Here is a 26,571-nt window from a genome sequence, read left to right on the forward strand (position 1 = left end):
AATGCATTTCCCAGGCATCAAAATATTCCGTCTCCAGGACCTACATGACCTTGATCATTCATGGTCCAGAAATTAGTCTCACCTCACTTTCTGGCCTGCTTCTGGAGATCAGAAGCCCAGGACTGCCATGGGGGATTTATTCCTTAGGGGAGGGGTCTGGCATTGAAATGTGGATGGAGCAATGTGGCACAGAATGGAAAGGGAGAGAGGAAAGGTTGAAGAGGGAAGCCAGATGAACGAGTCCAGCTTGGTGATGGGGCATAATTACAGTCAGCCCTTATGGTCAGTATGAACCCCCTCCCCAGTCTCTACTCTCCTAAATATGTTCACAGGAAAGAAGCCAGATACTATCCACAAATTCCCTCACTATGGATGAGACACCTAAGTGCTCAGATGACCCAGCCAAGTCTGTCACACAGACCAGGGAAAACAGCTTGACAGCCATATAATCATTAGGCTGTAAATGTTTTGGTGATTGGATAGAAAGACTTGAAGTATTAGAAAGAAAGGCGGCACCTGGCATATGAGCCTCCACCCCAGGGCCATTGTACTCCTGAACCACCCCAACCACTTCTCCACAGCATGCTTTTCTCACGCATCTATCATGCCCCGTCTGTTCTAAACAAGCCTCCACCTCTATCACCACCTCCTCCTAATGGCTGCAAGCAGTTGCCACATGGCAGATATCACATGTGCCACTCATCACAGCCTCTTCCCACACACTAGCAGGATGATTAGATGCCTTTCAACAAGGCCCTGGAATAGGGTCATTAAGAGCTGTCATTCCCTTTTTCTAAGCCAATTTGTCTGTATCAGTTGTCAACCATTAGAGCCTCGCAGACTCACAGAGAGGTATCTGAGTCAGAAAACATTTGGCATATGGCGAGCACATGCGTACTTATGAGCTGTACCTCATCACTGATTGAGATCTATCATCCCCAGCCAAGGTTCTGGACTCAGCAATTTGCAAATCCCAGACTTTCACAGTTTGTCTCTTCCCCAGGGTGATTCCCAGACCAAGCTTTGCCTGGAAAGTACGAGGTGCGTTTGGTCTTGGGTTGATGAGATGTCTCTTTTGGTTTGGCTTTTAAAAGCGAGACAAGAAGAATGCTAGGGACATCAAGCCCATGGTAGCGCTAGATGAAGATATTCTGAAAAAACTAGATGACTGTGTGTGTGTGTCTGTTTGTGATAGAAACTAGAAACTGTTCAAAGATAGGCTTCCAGAGATTTTATAACACATATACACACATGCTGGCAGAGAACCACACTTTTGGGAAAGATATTATGTGAAACTCATGCAAACCACCAGATAAAATGTTTATTTTCTTTAGTAGAGCCCTATGTTTCCATTTAATGGGCAATTTGTTTAACCACACAGTAACTGAACCCCCTTCATCTATTGGGGGAATTCTGTAGTGAGCTGGGAGAATTCTGATATTTTCTTCCTTTCGATAGTCAGTCTAAATTTATGCAGCACCTAAAGTGAAGTGATAGATGCTTAAGCAGAGTTGTCACAAGCTGGGACCTCACTATATGACCGAGGAAACTCAACGAATTAGAAGATGACCATGGAGATTTTGTATATCCACAGGGAGAGAGTTTTCCAGAAGATGGGCAAATCCCATCTTAAAGTCACATATGCCTCCAGCATGGCCTAGTTACTCTAGTTTTTAAGAAATCCAGTCTGGGTGCAGTGGTTCATGCATGTAATCCCAGCACTTGGAGACCAAGGTGATAGGATCGTTTGAGCCCAGGTGTCAAGACCAGCCTGGACAACATAGCAAGATCCTGTCTCTACAAAAAAGTAAAAAATAAAAAATAGCCAGGCATAGTGTTGTTTGTCTGTGGTCCCAGCTACTCGGGTGGCTGAGGTTGGAGAGTTGCTTGAACTCAGGAATTCAGGGCTGCAGGGAGTCATGATTATGCCACTGCACTCCAGCCTAGGTGACAGAGTTAGAACCCGACTCCAAAAATAAAAAAGAAATCAAAAAATTCTGGACACTCCAACTTCTTATTAGCAGTTTGAAACAGTAGGAATAGTAGGGTCTTCCTATAATGGATAGTGATCTGTGAAATAAGGTTGACGTTCTAACAAAAGAAACAAGACTAGTTAAGATCATTCTCCATTTCCTGTTTCAACCTGTTGCTTCATGTTTGTTACCCCCAGTGTCTGCCTTCAGCTCCTCCTTACTGAGACCATTGGACCTTCCAGCTGCCAAATCCTACTCCTTGAAGGACCTCAAAGCTTCACCTATGCTGTCCAAATTCCCACATTAGGAACAGCACGAAGGCCAAATCACTGAAAAGAGAAGTGCTGAATGAAAATCAGGTAAGAAATTAATCTGTTTGGCATTTTGTTACCTCTCTTCTGTGTGTAATCTGGGAGGCTAATTACTTGATTTTCTGTATAGTCACTGCCAACAACAATAAATACAATTAATATAAGGTAACTCACTGCCAGTGAGGATAGTAATCACCAGGAAATTGAAGAGAAAGTCTCTTCATGATACCTTTAGATACAACTCATTATCCTCCTCCTTTAGTGTGTATTAATTTTAAAATTTGATTGCCTTAAGCTTTCTACAGAAATACCTTGGGTTCTATCATTTGTTATCTTTTCTTCCCTCCATTCACGGCCACACATGGGTCAAGAAGGAGTAACTAGAACAGAATGTGTCTTCACCTGTTCCTGCCACCCTGGGAAGGTGAAATGATTTTAGAGCACATGACCAGCCTGATGGGGTTTCTGAGAATACCCAGTCTTTGCTCTAAGAAGGGATCCACCAAGAGAAATAGGGGGAGAATATCTTGCTCTAAGCACACAACACATTTTTGCTTAATTTTCCTAAATCAAGGCTTTCTTAGATGGGACTTGGAGTGTGCTGTAATAGAAACAGAATGATCCTTGGTGTTTAATACTTGGGTTTACACATAATGGTTGAGAACATTTTAAAAATATTTCTTAACACAGCTTAGACGTTCAGTTTCTTAATCTTCAGAATGGAAGCCAACACCTTTTGCATAGAATTTACATTGTGATAAAATGTAAGAGTGGCTGAATAAATACTTTCTGTTCCTCTAGCCTATTCTTACATCTTTTCTAAAAGTTATACCAATTTTTCTTTTTTTTCTTCCTGGCTTGGATGCTGAAGAGCTTAGAGCCAAATTTGTTTATGCCTTTACTAAATATACAATGTGTATCATGCGTGCTAACCACTTACAATATCTTATCTTTGCTATTTTGACATTTCCTTTTCCCCACTGTCCTCATTTCAATATTTTAACTTTTATCTCATCTTTTTGATGTTCATATTTATAGTCATCTCAAATCCATGTAATTAGTATTTTTAAAACTGTCATATTTTCTGTGTTCCACTCCTGGCATACTGTCATCGTTCTCTAAACCCAAACGTATAGTTTCATGATAGCTTAACTGAAGAGGAAAAAATTCTCATTAGTGCAGATATACTTTCAAACACAAGTCTGCTGTGGCCTCAGAGCCCTAATCAGAGTCCGGCTTTGATGGGTACTGGAGAAGTGACATTCCCCAAGTGCTTCCGTTCACAGCCAGGGGAGCAGGCAGGTGCTAACAGGAGACAGCCCAAAGTTCACTGTGCTAAAAGTTGAAGAGTTCTTGGTCCTGAGTTGCAATTTCAAGTAACATATGAGTCTTTATTGAGTATCTATTAATAAGATTAGTCAGATTCATACAGGTATAAAGACACGATGTCCTACGTGTTCTTCAAAAATGCTCATTGTACCCACACTACAGCTGAAGTTTTAGCAAATGATTTATGCATCACAGATTACCCTGCCAAAAGTAGCATCAGTTTTGGTTGTGTGTAAAAAAAAAAAAATGAATTCCTACTTTTTTGGAGGGGATGGGGTGAGAAAATATGGTTATATTAGTTACCACACAGAAGGAAAAAGAAAGTTACCACTCATTGGAAAGAGTCTCGACTCTGCAAGCCGTGTATCTTATATTCTGTGGGTAGGTTTATCTTAATTTAGGGATTACACCATGTCATTTTTGTAAATTTAAGGATTACACCATGTCATTTTTGTGTGGATTGTTTGTGGATTTGGGGATGATGGTGGACTTTGGGGCCTGGAGGGGTTGGTTGTGGATTTGGCAGCTTGGGGGGATGGTTGTGGATTTGGGGGCTCAGGGGTATGGGCTGTTTGTGGATTTGGGTGTTTGGGGCGCTGATGGTGGATTTTGGGGTTCGAAGGGTTACTTGTAGAATTAGGGAATCTGGGGGATTGATTTGGATTTGGGGGTGGGGTTGGGCTGTGGATTCTGTGTTCTGCAGGGAGCCCCTCTATCCTGGAGGATGGCCTCACAACAGTGCACCCAGATGACCAGGTGACCCTCTTACTGGAAATGGGTTTCTTCTCGCAGGCACCCTGGGAGCTGTTCTGTGGCCAACATGGCACTGATTCCTACAATGTCTACTCTCAGGAGAGCGATGGCAGGGAGGAGAGGTCGGGTGTGCGGGTAGGGGGAGCACAGAGGAGGTGACACAGCAAACACCCAGGATGGCAGGAGCAGGGCCTTGGCAGAGGCAGGGGGAAACCCCAGCCCTTGGGCCATGGGGAGAGGGAGAGGGATCTAGGGAGAGAGAGAGGGAGAGAGACAGGGAATGAGAGGGAGGGAGGGGGGAGACCTGTGGGCCCCACTCACATTAGGTTCAGGGTGTTACTGGCTAGTGGTGGGTCCTTGGGGTGGGGGTGGAGCTTTGCTGGTGGTTTAAGAGGGATCCCTGATGTGCGTGTTGACAATCCCCGTGGGGTGTGCGGGTTGGTGGGGTGAGCCAAGCAGGCTGCATGTGGACATCCCACCATGAGGTCGCAGCAAGGCCAGGGTGGCCGGTTCGGTGTCCGTCACGCCAACCGGGGAAGCTAGAGGAGGTGGAGAATGGCAAACATTCGCAGTGACTGAGCTGCTTCTGGTCTAAGAAAGCGAGACCTCTATTGGCCATGGGGATCGAGGCAGTCTGAGGTCAGGGGAACTTCATGCAGGGCGCCACGCAGCATCCCACGGTGTGGCCTCATCCAGTGGACGATGACCGGCCGTAGCGCCGGTGATGGTGTTAGCTGGCAGCCATCCAGCAAGGCGGTGTCGCGAACCCCAGGGCTTGGTGGGGCTGATTCAGGGTGGGCAGTGAGGACAGAGGACCTCCCTGATGTGAGGAAGGATGGGTGGGAGTGAGGTGTACAGGGAACCAGACCCCACCCCCCACCCCTTGGGTACCCGGAGTTTGGAGATAAAGCAATGAGAAAAAGATTAAGAATGGAAGTGGGACCAGGGTCATCACCTGTACTGGAGGCAGCAGAGGCCCCAAGCTGAGGTTCCCACAGTATTTTCTGCTTATGATCACTCTGAGCAGTCAGCAGATGCTGGAGCGAAGCTGCAGTGACAGTGGGGAGAGGGCGGCAGGATGGTGGAGCATTCTTTGGTGAACAGGAGCCAGTGCATCCTTCTGAAGATTGCTAGTGCTGGCTACTTTGTGGAAAACATTGAAAAGCAGAAGCCTGGCCAGGCACGGTGGCTCACGGCAGTAATCCCAGCAATTTGGAAGGCCGAGGCAGGTGGATCACAAGGTCAGGAGTTCAAGACCAGCTTGACCAAGATGGAGAAACCCTGTCTCTATTAAAAATACAAAAAAATTGCTGGCCTTGGTGGCTCAGGTCTGTAATCCCGGACTTTGGGAGGCTGAGATGGGTAGATCACGAGGTCAGGAGTTCAAGACCAGCCTGGCCAAGATGGTGAAGACCCATCTTTACTAAAAATACAAAAAATTTAGCCAGCCTTGGTGGCAGGCACTTGTCATTCCAGCTACTCGGGAGTCTGCGGCAGAGAATTGCTTGAACCAGGGAGGTGGAGGTTGCAGTGAGCCAAGATCATGCCACTGCACTCCAGCCTGGGTGGCAAGAACGAAACTCCACCTCAAAAAAATAAAAAAACCTAACGAGACCCAAGGCTCTCAAACGGCACCTCATGAAGCCCAGGGGAGTGCTTTGGGGTGGGCCCCATGGGGAGGCTCCGTGGGATTACAAGCAGTTCTCTGAAACACACAGCACCTTGAGAATCAGCGAGGAGATGGTTCTGGGCAGGCTCCGGCCCAGACGTGCACCTGCGGGGTGCGGGGACCCCTCTTCTGGGTCAGCCAGTGCCCCTGCGCCTGTGAACCTCTGGTGACATGCCCCAGCCTTTGCAAAATATCTTTCTTCCCACCACCTGTAAGGGGTACATGGCTTCTGCATGGGACCAGGACTCTGGAGGCTTCCATGGAATCTGACCTGCTCCCTTCCAAGGCCGGCACCTCCTGATCCTGCTACCCCTCTGAGCCGTGCCTGTAATCTTGGGTCCCTGACCAGCTAAGTTCTTTCTTTTTCTTTCTTCTTTTTTTTCCTTCTTCCTTCCTTCCTTCTCTTCTCTCTCTTCTCCCCCTCCCCCTCCCCTTCCCTTCTCTCTTTTCTTTTCTTTCTTTTGGAGTCTAGCTCTGTCACCCAGGCTGGAGTGCAGTGGAGCAACCTTGGCTCACTACAACCTTCACCTTCTGGGTTCAAGTGATTCTCCTGCCTCAGCCTCCTGAGCAGCTGGGATGAAAGTTGCCTGCCACCGCACACGGCTAATTTTTGTGTTTTTAGTAGAGACAGCATTTCACCATGTTGGACAGGCTGGTCTCGAACTCCCGACCTCAGGTGATCCACCCACCCTGGCATCCCAAAGTGCTGGGATGACAGGCATGGGCCACTGCGCCAGGCCAAGGAGCTGGGTTTTTTTAATGCTCCTGGGTCCTCCTGTCACCTCACCGGCTGCCTAGACAGAGCTCATTTTACATGACGACAGAACTGAAATCAGAGCTGCCTGTGCAGGAGGCCAGAGTTTCACTATGATTCAAATCCGTCTCCCCAAAGACCCTGGGATTGGAGTTTCCAAGGATAATTTGGTAGGTAGCAGATCAGAGAGTGGGGAGTGCTGATTGGTTGGGGCAGACATGAAATCATAGGGAATCAAAGCTGTCCTGGAGGCTGACTCAGTTCCTGGGTGGAGCACAAGACCAGGCCAGCTGATTTATCATCTGGGACCTGCCAGCTCACCCTTCAGCGTCTGAGATACACCTCAGCACCGACCTAATGTTTGACAATGGTGATGTGATCCCCAGGAGCAATTTGAGGGGAGGTATAATCTTTTTAATTTTGTGTTTATTTTTGAGACGGAATGCAATGGTGAAATCTCTGCTCACTGCAGCCTCTGCCTCTGGGTTCCAGCGACTCTCCTGCCTCAGCCTCCCGACTAGCTGGGATTACAGGTGCCTGCCACCACACCCAGCTAATTTTTGTATTTTTAGTAGAGACGGGGTTTCAGCATCTTGATCAGGCTGGTCTCGAATTCCTGACCTTGTGATCCACTTCACTCAGCCTCCCAAAGTGCTGGGATGACAGGCATGAGCCACCATGCCTGGCCTAGAATCTCTTTTTAAATTTAATTTTTTTTTTTTTTTTTTGCTATGGAGTCTCTCTCCATTGCCCAGGCTGGAGTGCAGTGACACAATCTCGGCTCACTGCAGCCTCCACTTCCCAGGTTGAAGGGATTCTCCTGCCTCAGCCTCTCAAGTAGCTGAGATTACAGGCCCCCGCCACCATGCCTGGCTAATTTTGTATTTTCAGTGGAGACGGGATTTTACTATGTTGCCCAGGCTGGTCTCGAACTCCAAACCTCAGGTGATCCGCCCGCCTCAGTCTCCCACAGTGCAGGGATTACAGGCGACAGCTACCATGAGGGCCCAGCTGAGGGTCAGAATCATGCAGCTCCAGGTACCTAACTCCTAAACCATCATTTGTAATCATTTGTGGCTAATATGTTCCTCCTGTAAAGGCAGTGTAGTCTCCAGGCAAGAAGGACCTTTGTTTGGGGAAAGGGCAGCTATCATCTTTGTCTTAAAGCTAAACTAAAAAGATATTGTGACGTACACCCAGGAGTGAAAAAGGACAGCTGGAAGGTGAGAAGCAGGAGGGGCTGGGTGAGGTCACATCTCTCTCACTGCCCTAAACTTCTCACTTAAAATTTTTGCAGGGCTGGCTGTGGTGGGTCATGCCTGTAATCCCAGCACTCTGGGAGGCCGAGGCAGATGGATCACCTGAGGTCAGGAGTTCGAGACTAGCCTGGCCAACATGGTGAAATCCCGTCTCTACTAAAAAATACAAAAATTAGCTGGGCATGGTGGTGGGTGCCTGTAATCCCAGCTACTTGGGAGGCTGAGGCATGAGAACTGCTTGAACCTGGGAGGTGGAGGTTGCAGTGAGTGGAGATCATGCCACTGCACTCCAGCCTGGGTGACAGAGCGAGACTCCATCTCAAAATTTAAAAAAAAAATAATTTGCAACGGCAGTTTTGGTCTCAGGGAGTCAGGTCCTTTCCTGTGGGACTGACCAGGCCCCTGGTTCCCCTCCCTGCTTGGCCCACCCTGTGGGAAACAGGGGTGGGGGTCTCTGGGGGTTACCATACAGTCCCTATGTGTTCCTGGGGGCTGCCTAGAGAGCGGAGACTACAATTCCTGCTGGTGTCATTTGAGGTGATGTTTAATTTGTATCTAAAAGCTGATGCAAGCAAACAGAGCAGTGATGTGGCTCATGTCTGTAATCCCAGGACTTTAGGAGGCTGAGGTGGGGGACGGCTTGAGCCCCAGATTTAGAGACCAGCCTGGGTAACAGTCAGGTCCCGTCTCTACAGAAAATAATAACTATAAAGAAATAAAATAAAAAGTTCAACAGTAAAGATAAGTTTATAAGGGCCGGACGCGGTACCTCACACCTATAATCACAGCACTTTGAGAGAACGAGGCAGGTGGATCACTAGGTCAGGAGTTCAAGACCAGCCTGGCCAATATGCTGAAACCCCAGCATGTCTACTACAAATACAAAAACATTCACTGGGCATCATGGCACGTGCCTGTCATCCCAGCTCCTCTGGAGGCTGAGGCAGGAGAATTGCTTGAACTGGGATCCGTGAGGCGGAAGTCGCAATGAGCCAAGATCGCACCACTGCACTCCAGCCTGGGTGACAGAGCGAGACTCCGTCTCAAAAAACAAAAACGTTTGTAAAGTAAAAAAGGAAAAATAGTTATTTTTTTAAGTCACCTATTCTCCAGAAAAGGTAACCTGTTCATACTCAATACTTATTTTTAATCATTCATTTGCAATTTAGTTACTGAATTTTGCATTCAACTTGCATTTATTTTTATTTTTTTTATTTCTTTAAAGATGGGGTTTCACCCTGATGGCCAGGCTGGTCTTAAACTCCTGACCTCAGGTGATCCACCCACCTCGGCCTCCCAAAGTGCTGGAATTACAGGTGTGAGCCACTATGCCTGGCCTTTGTTCTAAATTGCATTTTAGGTTTTGCGGTACATGTTAAAAACATGCAAGATTGTTGCATAGGTGCATATGTGGCAGTGTGATTTGCTGCCTTCCTCCCCTTCACCTATATGTGGCATTTCTCCCAATGCTCCCTCCAAAGCTCCCCACCCCCCGCAATCCCCCCCGACTCCCCCGCAACAGACCCCAGTGTATAGTGTTCCCCTCCCTATGTCCATGTGTTCCCTTTGTTCAACACCCATGAGAACATGCGGTTTGATTTTGTGTTCTTGTGTCAGTTTGCTGAGAATGATGGTTTCCAGGTTCATCCATGTCCCTACAAAAAAAGCGAACTCATCGTTTTTGATGGCTGCATATTCCATGGTGTATATGTGCCATATTTTTCCTGTCCAGTCTATCATTGATGGGCATTTGGGTTGGTTTCAGGTCTTTGCTATTATAAACTGTGCTGCAATGAACATTTGCACGCATGTGTACTTATAGTAGAATGATTTATAATCCTTTGGATATATACCCGGTAATGGGATTGCTGGGTCAAATGGAATTTCTATTTCTAGGTCCTTGAGGAATCGCCACACTGTCTTCCACAATGGTTGAACTAATTTACACTCCCACCAACAGTGTAAAAGTGTTCCTATTTCTCCACATCCTCTCCAGCATCTGCTGTCTCCAGATTTTTTAATGATCGCCATTCTAACTGGCGTGAGATGGTATCTCAATGTAGTTTTGATTTTCCTTTTTTTTCTTTTTACAGACAAGATGTCACTGTGTCACCCAGGCTGGAGTGCAGTTGTGTGATCATAACTCACTGTAGCCTTGACCTCCCTGGCTCAAGTGATCCTCCCCGCTCAGCCTCCCAAGCAGCTGGGAGTACAAGAGGTGGTGTGACATCACTGTATCTGGTACTACAAGTGCACGCCACTTTGCCCAGGTAATTTCTATCTTTTCTGTAGAGACAGGGGCTGGGTACACTGCCCAGGCTGGTCTGGAACTCCTGTATTTCAATCTCTGCTTACTTGATCGGTGGAAAATGGTCATCTATTTTCATGTTGAATAGTGGTGTCTCCTCGCATGCATTTGTTTTGAGAATGCCATACAAAGTCAAGTGAGTTTCCTGTCGTGTGTCTGATCAGAGGTGATTTTGGTATTCAAAGGCCTGTGTTACGATTTTGAGCATGGGGATTTGGAGCATAAATGATTAGCAGGTGGACAAGTGCAGCTGGGATCGGGGTGAGGAGCCCTCATCCCTGATTCTGCCCTTCATCCCTGACTTCCTCACTCCAGGTCAGTGCTTTATTTTATTTTATTTATTTAGTTTTTGAGATGGAGTTTTGCTGTGTCTCCCAGGCTGGAGTGCAGTGGCACCATCTCGGCTCAGTGCAACCTCTGCCTCCTCGGTTCAAGTGATCGTCCTACCTCAGCCTCCCCAGTAGCTGAGATTACAGGCGCCTGCCACCATCCCTGGCTAATTTTTTATATATCTGGTACAGATGGAGTATCACCCTGCTGGCTAGGCTGGTCATGAACCCGTGATCTGAAGTGATTTGCCTGCTTTGCCCTCCCAAAGTGCTGGGATTACAGGACTGAGCCACTGTACCTGTCCTATTTAGTTATTTATTTATTTTGAGACAGAGTCTCACTCTGTCACCCAGGCTGGAGTGCAATGCCATCACCTTGGCTCACTGCAACCTCCGCCTCCTGGGCTCAAGCGATTCTCCTGCCACAGCCACCCAAGTAGCTGGGATTACAAGCACCCGCCAACACACCCAGCTAATTTTTTATGTTTTTAGTAGAGACGTGGTTTCACCATGTTGGTCAGGCTGGTCTTGAACCCCTGAACTTGTGATCCCAAAGTGCTGGCATTACAGGCATGAGGCACCATGCCCAGCTTCATTTATTTTTGAGATGGAGTCTCTCTGTCACCCATGCCGGAGTGCAGTGGCACGATCTCACCTCACTGCAGCCTCTGCCTCCCGGGTTGAAGCAATTCTCCTGCCTCAGCCTCCTGAGTAGCTGGGATTACAGGCACCAGTCACCAACCCTGGCCTACATTTTGTATTTTTTTAGTAGAGACAAGGTTTCACCTTGATGGCCATACTGCTCTTGAACTCCTGATTTCAAGGAATCCGCCTGCCTCGGCCTCTCAAAGTTGTCTCTTTTCTCTAGTAAAGCTGTAAGACCCACCTTCAGAGACACCAGTCCATATCCTTTTTGCTTCTCAGGAAGGAGAGGGGGAATGGAATTGGTGATGGTTTAAAAGAAGCCAGCTCAGGCTGGGCACAGTGGCTGACACCTGTAATCCCAGCACTTTGGGAGGCTGAGGCAGGCAGATCACATGAGGTCAGGAGTTTGAGATCAGCCAGGCCAACATGGTGAAACCCCATCTCTACTAAAAATACAAAAAATCAGACAGGAGTGGTGGCGGGTGTTGTGATCCCAGATACTTGGGAGCCTGAGGCAGGAGAATCTCTCGAGCTTGGGAGGCAAAATTGGCAGTGAGCCGAGATCACACCACTGACCTCCAGCCTGGGCGACAGAGCAAGACTCCATATCAAAATAAATAAATAAATAAATAAAATAAACATTTATCTCCACCTGGTGTCCCTCCTTGCTATTGGACGGAGTGCTCCCCGTCCTCAGTATTTGAAACTCAATCACGGGGTGATGGAATATTCCAGTGGAGAAGAGGGCTTTGCATCACAGGTAGCGCCCCGACCAAGAGCTTCCGTGCCGAGGATCAGGAGGGGTTGCCAAACACACCTTGCAGCACACAAGGGCACTGTCAACAGGGAATTCCCAGCATTTCCAGGGCCCCACACTCAGCCTACTTAACTCAAGCACCTTTCAAAACCCTCAGCTCACAAAAGAGAGGCAGGGCCAAGGCATGGATGAGACATCAGTCTGCCAACTGGAGGTCACTGCCGGTAGTCTGGCCCACAACCAGCGGATCAGAAAACAGTGGGGGAGGAGCACTGGGTGCCGTGACAACAGTTCCACATCACACCAGGACACAGACGGAGGACGGGACCCGTGTCCATGGTTCCACGTCACAGCAGGACATAGATGGAGGAAGGCTGGGCCCTGTCTTCACATCCACATCACATCAGGACACAGAGGGAGGACAGGTCCCATGTCCAGGGGTCCTGGTCACACCAGGACAAAGAGGGAGGAAGGCTGGGCCCTGTTTCCACACGTCCACATCACACCAGGACACAGAGGGAGGAAAGGCCCCATGTCCAGGGTTCCACGTCACACCAGGACATAGAGGGGGGAAGGCTAGGCCCTGTGTCCACACATCCACATCACACCAGGACACAGAGGGAGAACAGGCCCCATGTCCACGGATTCACGTCACACCATGACATAGAGAGAGGAAGGCTGGGCCCTGTGTCCACACGTCCACATCACACTGGGATACAGATGGAGGACAGGCCCTGTGTCCAGGGGTGAATGTCATACCAGGACACAGTGGAAGGACAGGCCCTGTGTCCAGGGGTCCACCTCACACCAGGACACAGAGGGACAGGCCCCGTGTCCAAGGTTCCATGTCACATGAGGACATAGAGGGACAAAGGCTGGGCCCAGTGTCCACACGTCCACATAACACCAGGACGCCAAGGGAGGACAGGCCCTTTGTCCAGCGGTCCATGTCACACCACCACGCAGAGGATGGACAGGCCCCATGTCCAAGGGTCCACATCACACCAGGACACAGAGGAAGGACAAGCCTCATGTCCAGGGGTCCACATCACACCAGAACACAGGAAGGACAGGCCCCGTTTCCAGAGGTCCACACCACACAAGGACAGAGATGGAGGACAGGTCCCATGTTGAGGGTTACACGTCACACCAGGACACAGAGGGAGGACAGGCCCCATGTACAGGAGTGAATGTGAAACCAGGACACAGAAGGACAGGCACCGTGACCAGGCGTCCAGATCACACCAAGACACAAAGGGAGGACAGGCCCCACATCCAGGGGTCCACATCACACCAGGAAATAGAGGGAGGAAGGCTCGGCCCTGTGTTCACACGTCCACATCACACCAGGAGACAGAGGGAGGACACGCCCCATGTCCAGGGTTCCACGTCACACCAGGACGTAGAAGGAGGACAGGCTCCGTGTCCAGGGTTCCACTCCAAACCAGGACACAGAGGGAGGACAGGTCCCATGTCCAGGTGTCCTCGTCACACCATGACATAGAGGGAGGAAGGCCGAGCCCTGTGTCCACACGTCCACGTCACATGAGGACACAGAGGGAGGACAGGTCCCATGTCCAGGCATCCATGTCACACCAGGACATAGAGGAAGGACAGGCCCGGTGTCCAGGGGTCCACATCACACCAGGACACAGAGGGAGAACAGGCCCTGTGTCCAGCGGTCCACATCACACCAGGACACAGAGGGAGAACAGGCCCTGTGTCCAGGGGTCCACATCACACCAGGACACAGAGGGAGAACAGGCCGCGTGTACAGAGGTCCATATAAAACCAGGAAACAAACGTAGGATAGGCCGCATGTCTAGGGGTTAACATGATGCCAGGACACAGAGGGAGGAAAGGCCCCATGTCTAGTGTTCCCCGTCACACCAGGACATAGAGGGAGGAAGGCTGGGCCCTGTGTCCACACGTCCACATCACAACAGAACACAGAGGGAGGACAGGCCCCATGTCCATGGGTGCAAGTCAAACCAGGAAATAGAGGGAGGAAGGCTGGGCCCTGCGTCTACACGTCCACATCACACCGGGACACAGAGGGAGGACAGGCTCCGTGTCCAGGGGTCCACATCACACCAGCACACAGATGGAGGACTGGCCAGGTGTTCAGGAGACCACATCACACCAGGACACAGTGGGAGGAAGACTGGGCCCTGTGTCAACATGTCCACATCACACCAGGACACAGAGGGAGGATAGGCCCCATGTCCAGGGGGCCACGTAACACCAGGACATAGAGGGAGGACACGCCCGGTGTCCAGGGGTGCACATCACACCAGGACACAGAGGAAGGACAGGCCCCATGTCGAGGGGTCTGCATCACACCAGGACACAGAGGCAAAACAGGCCCCATGTCCAGGGTTTAACGACACACCAGGACATAGAGGGAGGAAGTCTGAGCACTGAGTCCTCACATCCACATCAAACCAGGTCACAGATGCAGGACAGGCCAGGTGTTCAGGAGTCCACATCACACCAGGACATAGAGGGAGGAAGGCTGGGCCCTATGTCCACACATCCACGTGACACCAGGACACAGAGGGAAGAGAGGCCCCATGTCAAGGGGTCCACATCACACCAGGACACAGAGGGAGGACAAGCCCCATGTCCAGGGGTCGATGCCACACCAGGACACAGTGGAAGGACGGCTGGGCCGTGTGTGAACACTGCCACATCACACTAGGAAAAATAGGGAGGACAGGCCATGTGTCCAGGGGCCCAGGTTACACCAGGAAACAGAGGAAGGACTGGCTCCGTGTCCAGGTTTCCATGTCACACCATGACATGGAGGAAGGCTGAATCCTGTGTCCACACGTCCACATCACACCAGGACACACAGGGAGGACAGGCTCCATGTCCAGGGGTTCACGTCACACCAGGACACAGACGGACGAAGGCTGCGCCCTGTGTCAACACGTCCACATCAGACCAGGACACAGAGGGAGGGCAGGCCCCATGTCCACGGGTCCACGTCACACCAGGACATAAAGGGATGAAAGGCCCCGTGTCCAGGGGTCCACATCACACCGGGACACACAGAGTTGACAAGCCCCATGTCCAGGGGTCCAGGTCACACCAGAACATAGAGGGTGGAAGGCTGGGCTCTTTGTCCACACTTCCATACCACATCAGGACACAGAGGGAGGACAGGCCCATGTCAACTGGTTCACATCACACGAGAACATAGAGGGAGGAAGTCTCGGCCCTGTGTACAAACATCCATGTCACACTGGGACACAGAGGGAGGACAGGCCCTGTATCCTGGTGTGAATGTCACACCAGGACACAGAGGAAGGACATTCCCCCTGTCCAGGGGTCCACATCACACCAGGACACAGAGGAAGGACAGGCCCCCTTTCTAATGGTCCACCACACACCAGGAGATATAGGGAGGACAGGCCCCATGTCCAGGTGTCCACATCACACCGAGACACAGACGGAGGACAGGCCAGGTGTTCAGGGATCCACATCACACCCGGACATAGAGGGAGGAAGGGTGGGCCCTTTGTCCAAATATCCCCATCACAGCAGGACACAGAGGGAGGAGAGGCCCCATGTACAGGGGTCCACGTCACATCAGGACACAGAGGGAGGAGAAGCGCCGTGTCCAAGAGTCCACGTAACACCAGGACACAGGGGGAGGAAGGCTGGGTCGTGTGTCCACATTTCCACATCACACCAGGACAGTGAGGGAGGACATGCCATGTGTCCAGGGGTCCATGTCACACCAGGACACAGAGGAAGGACAGGACCCATGTCCCAGGGTATAGGTCACATCAGGACATAGAGGGAGGAAAGCTGGGACCTGTTTTCACACATCCAAATCACAACAGGACACAGAGGGAGGACAGGCCCAATGTCCAGGGGTCCACATCACACCAAGACACAGAGGGAGGAGAGGCCTCGTGTCCAGTGGTCCACATCACACCAGGATATAGAGGGAGGACAGGCCCCATATTCAGGGATCCACATCCCACCAGGACACAGAGGGAGGACAGGCCCCATGTCCAGGGGTCCACATCACACCAGGAAATAGAGGGAGGAAGGCTGTGCCATGTCCACACGTCCACATCACAGCAGGACACACAGTGAGTACAGGCCTCATGTCCAGGGGTCCACGTCACACCAAGACATAGAGGGAGGACAGACCCCGTGTACAGGGGTCCACATCACACCAGGACACAGAGGGAGGAAAGGCCCCATGTCCAGGGGTCCACGTCACACCAGGACACACAGGTAGGACAGGCCCCGTGTCCAGGGGTCCACATCACACCAGGTCACAGAGGGAGGACAGGCCCATGTCCAGGGTTTCACGACACACCAGGACATAGAGGGAGGAAGTCTGGGCCTGCTGTCCACACGTCCACATCACACCAGGACACATAGCGAGGACAGGCCCCGTGTCCAGGGGTGATTGTTACACCTTGAGACACAGGAAGGACAGGCCCCGTGTCCAGGGGTCCATTTCACACCAGGACACAGAGGAAGTACAGGCCCCATGTTGAGGGGTCCACATCACACGAGGAAACTGAGGGAGGATGGGCCCTATATCCAGGAAATCACATCGTACCAGGACACAGACAGAGCACAGGCCAGGTGTCCAGGAGTCCACGTCACATCAGGACATAGAGGGAGGAAGGCTGGACCCTTTGTGCACACGTCCACATCACACCAGGACACAGAGGGAGGAGAGGCCCCATGTCCAGGGGTCCACATCACACCAGAACACAGTGGGAGGACGGCTGGCCCGTGTGTGCACACTGCAAGATCACGCCAGGACACAGAGGGAGGACACGCCATGTGTCCAGGGGTCCATGTCTCACCAGGATAAAGAGGAAAGACACACCCCGTGGCCAGGTGTCCATGTCACACCATGACATAGAGGTACGAAGGCTGGGTCCTGTGTCCACAAGTCCACATCACACCAGGACACAGAGGGAAGACAGGCTCCATGTCCAGGGGTTCACGTAACACCAGGACAGAGATGGACGAAGGCTGTGCCCTGTGACCACACGTCCACATAAGACCAGCACACAGAGGGAGGACAGGCCCCATGTCCAGGGGTCCACGTCACACCAGGATACAGCGGAAGGACAGGCCCCGTGTCTATGGGTGCACCTCACACCAGGACACATAGGAAGGACAGGCCCCGTGTCCAGGGGTCCACATCACACCAGGACATAGACAGAGGACAGGCCAGGTGTTCATGGTTCCACATCACACCAGGACATAGAGGGAGAAACTGTGGGCCCTCTGTCCACATGTGCATATCACACCAGGACACAGAGGGAGGACAAGCCCCGTGTCCAAGGGTCCACGTAACACCAGGACATGGAGGAAGGAAGGGCACTGTGTCCACTGGTCTACATCACACGGGGACTCAGGGAGGACAGGCCCTGTGTCCAGGTGTGAAGGTCACCCTAGGACACAGAGGAAGGACAGGCCCTGTGTCCACAGGTATACATCACACCAGTAAACAGAGGAAGTACAGGCGCCGTATCCAGGGGTCCACCTCACACCAGGACACAGAGGGAGGACAGGCCCCATGTCTAGAGGTCCACGTCACACCATGATATAGAAGGAGGACAGGCCCCGTGTCCAGGGGTCCACATCACACTAGGACACAGAGGGAGGAGAGGCCCTGTTCCAGGTGTGAATATCACACCAGGACACAGAGGAAGGACAGGCCCTGTGTCCAGGGGCACACATCACACCAATACACAGAGGAAGTACAGGCCCCATGTCCAGGAGTCTACAGAGGGAGGACAGGCCAGGTGTTCAGGGGTCCACATCACACAAGGACATAGAAGGAGGAAGGCTGGGTGCTCTGTCCACATGTCCACATCACATCAGGACAGAGAGGGAGGAGAGGCCCTATGTCCTGGGATCCATGTCACACCAGGATATAAAGGCAGGGCAGGCCCTGTATCCAAGGGTCTACGTCACACCAGGACACAGAGGGAGGACAAGCCCCATGTCAAGGGGTCCACATCACACCAAGACACAGAGGGAGGACACGCCACATGTCCAGGGGTCCACATCACACCAGGACATAGGACAGGCTTCATGTCCAGGGGTTCACATGACACCAGGACAGAGATGGATGAAGGCTGCACCATGTGTCCACACCTCCACATCAGACCAGGTCACAGAGGGAGGACAGGCCCCATGTCCAGGGGTCCATGTCACACCAGAATATAGAGGGATGACAGGCCCCATGTCCACGGTCCACGTCACATGAGGACGTAGATGGAGGAACGATGTTCCCTGTGTCCACACGTCCACATCACACGGGGACATAGAGGGAGGACAGGCCCTGTGTCCTGGTGTGAATGTCAAACCATGACACAGAGGAAGGACACGACCTGTGTCCAAGTTTCCACATCACACCAGTGCACAGAGGAAGGACAGACCCCGTGTCCAGGGTTCTACATTGCACCAGGACATAGAGGGAGGACAGGACCTGTGTCCAGGGTTCCACATCACACCAGGACACAGTGGGAGGACAGGCCCCATGTCCAGAGGTCCATGTCAAACCAGGAAATGGAGGGAGGACAGGCCCTGTGTCCAATGGTCCACATCACACCAGGACTTAGAGGGAGGACAGTTCCTGTCTCCAGGTCTCCACATCACACCAGGACACAGAGGGAGGACAAGGATCATGTCCAGGGGTCCACATCACACCAGGAAATAGATGCAGGAAGGCTGCGCCCTGTGTCCACACTTCCACATCACAGCAGGACACACAGTGAGGACAGGCCCCATATCCAGGGGTCCACGTCACACCAGGATATAGAGGGTGGACAGGCCCCGTGTCCAGGGGTCCACATCACACCAGGACACAGAGGGAGGACAGGCCCCATGTCCAGCGGTCCTCATCACGCAATGACATAGAGAGAGGAAGGCTGTGCCCTGTATTCACACGTCCACATCACACCAGGACACAGAGGGAGGAGAGGCCCCATGTCTAGGGGTCCACATCACACCAGGACACAGTGGGAGGACGGCTGGGCAGTGTGTGCACACTGTGACATCACATCAGGACACAGAAGGAGGACAGGACATATATCCAGGGGTCCAGGACACAGTGGAAGGACAGGCCCAGTGTCCAGGTGTCCATGTCACAGCATGACATAGAGGGAGGAAGGCAAGGCCCTGTGTGCACTGGTCCACATCACACGGGGACACACGGAGGGCAGGCCCTGTGTCCAGGTGTGAATGTCACCCCAGGACACAGAGGAAGGACAGGCCCTGTGTCCACGGGTACACATCACACCAGTACACAGAGGAAGTATAGGCGCCATATCCAGGGGTCCACCTCACACCAGGACATAGAGGGAGGACAGGCCCTTGTCCAGGGTTCCACATCACACCACGACACAGAGAGAGGACAGGCTCCATGTCCAGGATTCCACGTCACACCAGGATATAGAGGGAGGACAGGCCTCGTGTCCAGGGTTCCACATCACACCAGGACACAGAGAAACGATACGCCCTGTTCGAGGTGTGAACGTCACACCAGGACACAGAGGAATGACAGGCCGTGTCCAGGGGTACACATCACATCAATACACAGAGGAAGTACAGGCCCCGTGTCCAGGGGTCCACCTGAAACCAGGACACAGATGGAGGACAGGCTAGATGTTCAGGGGTCCACATCACACCAGGACATAGAGGGAGGAAGGGCGGGTCCTCTGTCCACATGTCCACATCACATCAGGACAGAGAGGGAGGAGAGGCCCCATGTCCAGGGGTCCACATCACACAAGGACACAATGCGAGGAGGGCTGGGACATGTGTGCACCCTGCCACATCACACCAGGACACAGAGGGAGGAAAGAACATATGTCCAGGGGTCCAGGACACAGTGGAAGGACAAGCCCCATGTCCAGGTGTCCATATCACACCATGACATAGAGGGAGGAAAGCTGGGTCCTGTGTCCACACATCCACATCACACCAGGACACAGAGGGAGGACAAGCTTCATGTCCAGGGGTTCACGTGACACCAGGACAGAGATGGACGAAAGCTGCACCCTGTGTCCACACCTCCACATCAGACCAGGACACAGAGGGAGGATAGGCCCCATGTCAATGGGTCCACGTCACACCAGGATATAGAGGGAGGACAGGCCTCGTGTCCAGGGATCCATATCACAACAGGACACAGAGGGAGGACAGGCTCCATGTCCAGGGTCCACGTCACACCAGGACATAGATGGAAGAACGCTGGGCCCTGTGTCCACACGTCAAAATCACACTGGGACACAGAGGGAGGACAGGCCCTTTGTCCAGGCGTGAATGTCACACCAGGATAAAGAGGAAGGACAGGACCTGTGTCCAGGGTTCCACATCACACCAGTGTACAGAGGAAGGACAGGTCCCGTGTCCAGGGGTCCACCTCACAGCAAGACACAGAGGGATGACAGGCCCCATGTCCAGGGTCCCACATCACACCAGGACTTAGAGGCAGGACAGGACCCATGTCCAGGGTTCCACATCACACCAGGATACAGTGGGAGGACAGGCCCCATGTCCAGAGGTCCACGTCACACCAGGAAATGGAGGGAGGACAGGCCCTGTGTCCAGCAGTCCACATCACACCAGGACTTAGAGGGAGGACAGGCCCCGTCTCCAGGGCTCCACATCACACCAGGACACAGAGGGAGGACAGGCCCCATGTCCAGGGGTCCAGGTCACACCAGGAAATAGATGGAGGAAGGCTGCGCCTTGTGTCCACACTTTCACATCACAGCAGGACACACAGTGAGTATAGGCCCCATCTCCAGGGCTCCACATCACACCAGGACATTGAGGGTGGACAGGCCCCGTGTCCAGGGTTCCACATCACACCAGGACACAGACGGAGGACAGGCTCCATGTCCAGCAGTCCTCATCACACGATGACATAGAGGGAGGAAAGCTGGGCCCTCCCTGTGTTCACACGTCCACATCACACCAGGACACAGAGGGAGGAGAGGCCCCATGTGCAGGGGTCCACATCACACCAGGACACAGTGGGAGGACGGCTGGGCAGTGTGTGAACATGGCGATATCATACCAGGACACAGAAGGAGGACAGCACATATGTCCAGGGGTCCAGGACACAGTGGAAGTACAGGCCCAGTGTCCAGGTGTCCATGTCACAGCATGACATAGAGGGAGGAAGACTGGGTCCTGTGTCCACACATCCACATCACACCAGGACACAGAGGGAGGACAGGATCCATGTCCAGGGGTTGTCACACCAGGACAGAGATGGACAAAGGCTGCGCCCTGTGTCCACACCTCCACATCAGATAAGGACACAGAGGGAAGACTGGCCCCATGTCCAGGGGTCCACGTCACACCAGGATATAGAGGGAGGACAGGTCCCATGTCCAGGGGTCCACATCACAATAGGACAGAGAGGGAGGACAGGCCCCATGTCCAGGGATCCACGTCACACCAGGATATAAAGAGAGGAAGGCTGGGCCCTGTGTCCACACGTCCACATCACACCAGGACCCAGAGGGAGGACAGGCTCCATGTCCATGGGTTCATGTCACACCAGGACATAGAGGGAGGAAGGCTGGGCCCTGTGTCCACACGTCCACATCACATGAGGACACAGAGGGAGAACAGGCTCCATGTCCACGGGTTCACGTCACACCAGGACATACAGGGAGGAAGGCTGGACCCTGTGTCCACATGTCCACATCACACGGGGACACAGAGGGAGGACAGGCCCTGTGTCCTGGTGTGAATGGCACAACAGGACACAGAGGAAGGACAGGCCCTGTGTCCAGGGGTACACATCACATCAGTACACAAAGGAAGCAAAGGCCCCGTGTCCAGGGGTCCACCTCACATCAGGACACAGAGGGAGGACAGGCCCCATATCCAGGGTTTCACGACACACCACGATATAGAGGGAGGAAATCTGGGCCCTGTGTCCACACGTCCACATAACAACAGGACACAGAGCGAGGACAGGCCCTGTGTCCAGGGGTGATTGTTAAACCAGGAGACAGAGGAAGGACAGGCCCTCTGTCCAGGGTTCCATGTCACACCAGGATATAGAGGGAAGACAGATCCCGTGTCCAGGGGTCCACACCACAACAGGAAACAGAGGGAGGACAGGCCCCATGTCCACGGGTTCACGTCACACCAGGACATAGAGGGAGGAAGGCAGGGCCCTGTGTCCACATGTCCACATCACACCGGGACACAGAGGGAGGACAGGACCTGTGTCCAGGTATGAATGTCACACAAGGACACAGAGGAAGGACAGGACCAGTTTCCATGGTCCCACATCACACCAGGACACAGAGGGAGTACAGGCTCCATGTCCACGGGTTCACGTCACACCAGGACATACAGGGAGGAAGGCTGGGTCCTGTGTCCACATGTCCACATCACACCAGGACACAGAGGGAGGAGAGGCCCCATGTCCACGGGTTCACGTCACACCAAGATATAGAGAGAGGAAGGCTGAGCCCTTTGTCCACACATCCACATCACACGGGGACACAGTGGGAGGACAAGCCCTGTGTCCTGGTGTGAATGTCACACCAGGACACAGAGGAAGGACACGCCCTGTCTCCAGGGGTACACATCACACCTGTACACAGAGGAGTACAGGCCCCATGTCCAGGGGTCCACCTCACATCAGGACACAGAGGGAGGACAGGCCCCATGTTCAGGGATCCACGTCACATCAGGACATAGAGGGAGGAAGGCTGGGCCCTGTGTCAACACGTCCCTATCACACCGGGACACAGAGGGAGGAAAGGCCCCATGTCCAGGGGTTCACGTCACACGAGGACAGACAGCGAGGACGGGCCCCATGTCCAGGGGTCCACGTCACACCAGGACATAGAGGTAGGAAGGCTGGGCCCTGTGTCCACACGTCCAATCACACCAGGACAATGAGGGAGGACAGGCCCCATGTCCACGGGTTCACGTCACACCAGGACATAGAGGGAGGAGGCTGGGCCCTGTGTCCACATGTCCACATCACACAGGGACACAGATTAAGTAAAGGCCCCGTGTCCAGGGGTCCACCTCACACCAGGACACAGAGGGAGGACAGGCCCCGTGTCCAGGGTTCCACATCACACTTGGACACAGAGGGAGGACAGGCCCCACATCCAGGGTTTCATGACACAGCAGGATATAGAGGGAGGAAGTCTGGGCCCTGGGTCCACACGTGCACATCACAACAGGACACAGAACGAGGACAGACCCTGTGTCCAGGGGTGATTGTTCCACCAGGAGACACAGGAAGGACAGGCCCTGTTTCCAGGGTTACATGTCACACCAGGATATAGAGGGAAGACAGGCCCCGTGTTGAGGGGTCCACATCACAGCAGGACACAGAGGGACAACAGGGCCCATGTACCAGGGTCCACGTGACACTAGGACAGAGAGGGAGGACAGGTACCATGTCCAGGGGTCCACATCACACGAAGAATTGGAGGGAGGGAACGACCCATATCCAGGGGTCCACATCACACCAGGAAATAGAGGGAGGAAGGCTCAGCCCTGTATCCACACGTCCACATAACTCCAGAACACAGAGGGAGGACAGGCCCCATGTCGAGGGGTCCACGTCACAGCAGGACATAGAAGGGGAAGGCTAGGCCCTGTGTCCACATGACACAAGGACAGAGAGGGAGGACAGGCCCCATGACCAGGGGTCCACATCACAACAGGACACAGAGGGAGGACAGGCCCCATGTCCAGAGGTCCACGTCACACCAGGACATAGAGGGAGGAATGCTGGGCTCTTTGTCCACACGTCCATATCACACCGGGACACTGAGGGAGGACAGGCCCCACATCCAGGGGTCCACATCACAGGAGGACACGGATTGAGGATAGGCCCCATGTGCAGGGGTCCACGTCACAGCAGGACATTGAGGGAGGAAGGCTGGGCCCTGTGTCCACACGTCCACATCACACCAGGACACAGAGGGAGAACAGGCCCCATGACCACGGGTTCACATCACACCAGGACATAGAGGGAGGAAGGCTGGGCCCTGTGTCCACACGTCCACATCACACGGGAACACAGAGGTAGGACAGGCGCTGTGTTCAGATGTGAATGTCACACCAGGAGAAAGACGAAGTACAGATCCCATGTCCAGGGGTCCACCTCACACCAGGACACAGAGGGAGGACAGGCCCCATGTCGAGGGGTCCACATAACACCAGGATATAGAGGGAGGACAGGCCGCTTGTCCAGGGGTCCACATGACACCAGGACACAGAGGGAGGACAGGCCCCATGTCCAGCGGTCCTCGTCACACGATGACATAGAGGGACAAAGGCTGAGCCCTGTGTCCACACGTCCACATCACACCAGGACACAGAAGGAGGACAGATCCTGTGTCCAGGGGTCCATCTCACACTAAGACACAGAGGAAGGACAGGCGCTGTGTCCAGGGGTCCACACAACACCAGGATACAGAGGAAGGACAGGCTCTGTGTTCAGGGGTCCACATGACACCAGGACTCAGAGGAAGGACAGACTCCGTGTCCAGGGGTCCACATCACACCAGAACACAGGAAAAACATGCCCCGGGTCCAGAGGTCCACATCACACAAAAACACAGACAGAGGACAGGCCCCGTGTCCAGTGGTCCACATCACACCAGGAAATAGAGGGAGGAAGCCTGGGCCCAGTGTCCACACGTCCACATCATACCAAGACACAGAGGCAAGACAGGCCCCATATCCAGTGGACTATATCAAACTAGGACATAGAGGGCGGATTGGCCCCATGTAAAGGAGTCCACATCACACCAGGACACAAAGGGAGGACAGGCCCCATGTCCAGGGGTCCAAGTAACACCAGGACACAGAGGTACGACAGGCCCCATGTAGAGGGGTCCACATCACAGCAGGACACAAAGGGACGACAGGGCCCATATACAGGGGTCCACGTGACACTAGGACAGAGAGGGAGGAAGGCTGGGCCATGTGTCCACATCTCCACATCACACGTAGAAACAGAGGGAGGACAGGCCCTGTGTCCACATGTGAATGTCATACCAAGACAAAGAGGAAGTACAGGCCCCATGTCCAGGGGTCCACCTCACACCAGTACACAGAGGGAAAACAGGCCACGTGTCCAGGGGTCCACATAACACTAGGACACAGAGGTAGGACAGGCCCCGTGTCCATGGGTCCACATCACACCAGGACACAGAGGGAGGACAGGCCCCATGTCAAGATTTCCAGACCCATCTGACCAACACGATGAAACCTCGTCTCTACTAAAAATGCAAAAAAAAAAAAGAAAAAGAAAAAAGAAAAAACAAACTAGCCCAGCATGGTATTGGGTGCCTGTGGTCCCAGCTACTCAGGAGGCTGAGGAAGGAGAATCACTTGAACCTGGGAGGCGGAGGCTGCAGTGAGCCCAGATCACACCACTGCACTCCAGCCTGGGTGACAGAGTAAGACTCGGTCTCAAAAAGTCAATGTATGGCCGGGCACAGTGGCTCACACCTGTAATCCGAGCACTTTAGGAGGCTGAGGCAGGTGGGTCACAAGGTCAGGAGGTCAAGACCAGCATGGCCAAAATGATGAAAGCTCGTCTCTACTAAAAATACAAAAAACTAGTCAGGCCCAGTGTCAGGTGCCTGTAATCCCAGTTACTGTGGAGGCTGAGGCAGGAGAATCGCTTGAATCTGGGAGGCAGAGGTTGCGGTGAGCCGAGATTGCGCCACTGCACTCCAGCCTGGGTGACAGAGGGAAACGCCATCTCAAAAATATACATATGTAATTAAATAAATAAATAAATAATTTAAGAATTTTAAAACTTTTTACAAGGGGGTTGGGGGAACACATGTAGCCAGGAACAGAAGTGTGGGGAGGCCGGGGCACCCTCTCTGGGTGCCTTCAGGACGCCTTGACCGTGGCCTGCAGCCTGCAGAGCGGGAGCTGGTCAGCTCACGTCTCAGCCCTTCTGAGGCTGCTGTCTGGGCTCCCAGGTGCCTGCAACCCCGGTAAAATAACACAGACCCTGATGGGGGTGCCCATGGAGCCAGGAAGATGCTGCTCACATATCCTTTTTGGCCGCGCCCAGCCATTTTTCCTTTTTCTTTTTAATTTTATTTTAAGTTCTGGGGTACATGTGCAGATCTTGCAGGATTGTTACATAGGTATACACATGGCGTGGTATCTCCTAATGCTATCCCTCCCCAATCCCGCCACCCCCTGTTATCCCTCCCCTAATCCCCTGTTTTGTTGTATTTTGAGATGGAGTCTCGCTCTGTCACCCAAGCTGGAGCGCAGTGGCACAATCTCAGCTCACTGCAACCTCTGCCTCCCGGGTTCAAGCCATTCTCCTGCCTCAGCCTCCCAAGTAGCTGGGACTACAGGCACTCGCCACCACGCCAGACCAATTGTTGTATTTTCAGTAGAGGAAGAGTTTCACCACGTTGGCCAGGCTGGTCTCGAACTCCTGACTTCAGGTGG

At 52.9% G+C, this 26,571-nt stretch overlaps 1 protein-coding gene and 1 pseudogene across 2 annotated transcripts in view; one reads left to right on the forward strand and one right to left on the reverse strand.

Moving 5' to 3' along the window:
- The window catches only part of LOC110568140 (NUT family member 2G-like), a 95,213-nt pseudogene that overhangs the window by 46,279 nt on the left and 22,363 nt on the right, over positions 1–26,571 (forward strand).
- Positions 3,649–26,571, reverse strand: part of LOC105708066 (PI-PLC X domain-containing protein 1-like) — a 38,867-nt gene continuing 15,944 nt past the window's right edge. Inside the window, exons 6-7 of one of the 2 annotated variants that reach the window (XM_064369094.1) lie at positions 5,322–5,414; positions 3,649–5,186 (exon numbers count right to left, since the gene is read on the reverse strand). In XM_064369094.1, the coding sequence (XP_064225164.1) occupies positions 5,394–5,414 (21 nt within the window). In that variant the 3' untranslated portion in view covers positions 3,649–5,186; positions 5,322–5,393. Of the gene's footprint in view, positions 5,654–26,571 lie in introns of both variants that reach the window. The other variant, XM_064369093.1, reaches the window with a different exon arrangement.

The sequence above is a fragment of the Aotus nancymaae genome, unplaced genomic scaffold (genome assembly GCF_030222135.1).
Source record: "Aotus nancymaae isolate 86718 unplaced genomic scaffold, 86718_ANA_hifiasm-v0.15.2.pri h1tg000087l, whole genome shotgun sequence".
NCBI classification, from domain to species: Eukaryota; Metazoa; Chordata; class Mammalia; order Primates; family Aotidae; genus Aotus; species Aotus nancymaae.